The sequence below is a fragment of the Pteropus alecto genome, unplaced genomic scaffold (assembly GCF_000325575.1).
Source record: "Pteropus alecto unplaced genomic scaffold, ASM32557v1 scaffold189, whole genome shotgun sequence".
NCBI lineage: Eukaryota > Metazoa > Chordata > Mammalia > Chiroptera > Pteropodidae > Pteropus > Pteropus alecto.
In genome coordinates this window covers 4167891-4170073 of record NW_006442117.1, presented here as the reverse complement: position 1 = coordinate 4170073, position 2183 = coordinate 4167891, and the positions used below count along the sequence as shown (strand labels likewise).

The 2183-nt window shown below is 45.7% G+C and overlaps 1 protein-coding gene across 1 annotated transcript in view; it reads right to left on the bottom strand.

The window, feature by feature from the left end:
- Window positions 1–2183, bottom strand: part of RYR2 (ryanodine receptor 2) — a 561319-nt gene that overhangs the window by 83862 nt on the left and 475274 nt on the right. Inside the window, 1 exon segment of the mRNA XM_025039067.1 lies at window positions 1008–1104. Coding sequence (XP_024894835.1) covers window positions 1008–1104 — 97 coding nt within the window.

Below are 2183 nucleotides of genomic sequence, written 5' to 3'. Positions count from 1 at the left end.
GGTAATATGAAAAGAATGGTAAATGAGTTCATGCTTGAACCATTTACACATTTTTTTTTCATTTTTGGTTACTTTTAAGACTTAAAAAATCGATTTGCACTATTGGATGGCACTTTTGCCATGAGGAGAATTAAGCGTTTTAATACGGAAAGTCGCTTCTCGCTGAAAGACAGTGACCACTGTGGCTTCACCGCCTCGCTCACTCAGACTGGCTTCTCTCTCCACACCGCAGACGCGCTCTCCTGGTCTTAAGGGTTATATAACTGGGGGTAATCAGGATGCAGCTTTCATGAACTGAATTAGTTTACCCATTATATTCCCTGATAATCTGAGTTAAAAAAAATAACTTTTAGGCAGGAGGTCTTTAACTTGGGATCACGAAGCCCCTCACGAGTCTGCAAAGGCCCATGGAAGGGCATGCTTGTCAGTCTTCCTGAGACATTGACTCCGGCCAGTTTTAAACAGACCCGGGGCGTGAAAGGTGAGGGCACAGCCTCCCGCACCCCCCCACCGCGTGCGCCCTCACAGCCCGGGGCCGAGGGGGTCGGGGGTGCTGCCTGCCTGCTGCTCGCCGGCCTCCGGCCCTGCTCCTGTCCGGTCTACTGTCCCTGCTCTGCGTATTTTTAAAAACCACTACTCTTCATTCGCTTTTGTTAACCTTCAACTTATTTTTGGTTCAGCTTCTTTACGGTTCAGCTTCTATCCTTGTTCTGAGCTGTTTAAAGGTGCTTTAAAGATGAATTCAAAAGAATAACAAAGTCGAGGTTTAGTTAATAAGAAACTTGTATAATTCATCTTAAATTCTGAATTGTTTGGTGTTGAGATCTCTTTGAAATGAGAAAAGGGAATTCGGCCCTAAATGCCGAATGTGGTGTTGATCCAGAATTGTTTTCTGAGATGGACACATGGCAGCAACATTTCTCTCGAATGTTACGTGATAACTGCTCACACCATTCAACCACCAAACCCAAACCCTCCTACATCTTATAAGCCCATGAAAAACATACTGCTAAATCTTCTATCAGTTTATCTTCAAAGTAATGCTCTTCTGTTTCAATCCAGGACTTTTCATATCCCTGAAGAAAGAGATTAACAGCCCGATGCCTGGAAGATAAGCACAATTTCAAAGGTTTTTTTTTTTTTTAAATAAATCAAAAAGGTATTCAGTAGTGCTTTGTCACTGGATTTCTGTACACTAAAAATAAAATAGAAATAAACTTCCTACTTTTGACTGGACAGGCAGTCATTGCAGTGGATTATGCAAGGGTTCTCAATTATGCAAGTTTTCTCGATTTAAATCCTGGATTTAAGTCCTAGCTCAGACATTTCTAAGCTTTGTAACACTGGTCAAGTTATCTAACTTTGCCAACTTTCATTTTTCTCATTTATAAACTAGGATAACCTCATATACACTTCAGTTTTGTGAGACTTAAAGTGGAATAATAAATACAAAGCATTAAACAGAAGCTGCCATGGCAGAGGCTCCAGGTAGACAGTGTCGTAACCGAGGAATTACTCGGTGTTTGAGGCAGCATTAGACACCAGCCCCGAGGATTCCAGAACAGAAGGCACCGAGTGAACCGTACGGCATCATGTGCCCAAAGATTAAATCCTGGAACACGGACGATAAACGGTTGCCTGTGAAATAAACGAGGACCAGGGAAGCCCAGAAGATCAGTAAACTCCTCGTGCAGTTGATCGGAGACGTGAATACAATCCCAGGATAAGAAAAGGTAAGAGATCTAAGAAGGGATAAAGTTAAGGGACTCAGAGTATCAGCTGCGCTAAAACGACACGGCGCCGTAGTAGGCCGAACAGCTTCACGACACCGTAGTAGGCCGAACAGCTTCACGACACCAAAGGCAGGCTAAGGGGTCGTGCGACAAACAGCCAGGTTTGTGAAGGGCCCTGGAGCCTGGGGCGAGGGCCCGACAGCACAGCTCAAACCACCCCGAACTGCGCACGACGGAGGCTGCACCGCCCTGGCCCATCAGACTCCCCCGTGTGGCGTTTGGACGATACGCATGCTAAGCCCTTCCAGAAATCTCGTTCTACAGGTTGAGGCTCGGCTGTTCCTCGGACGTGTTTTAGCACATTTCCTGAAAGGGCCAGGTTTGAGAACCCCTGGAAGGAGGGATGTGATGCTGGGAATGGGGTGCCAGAGGAACAGCAGATGCTGTGGC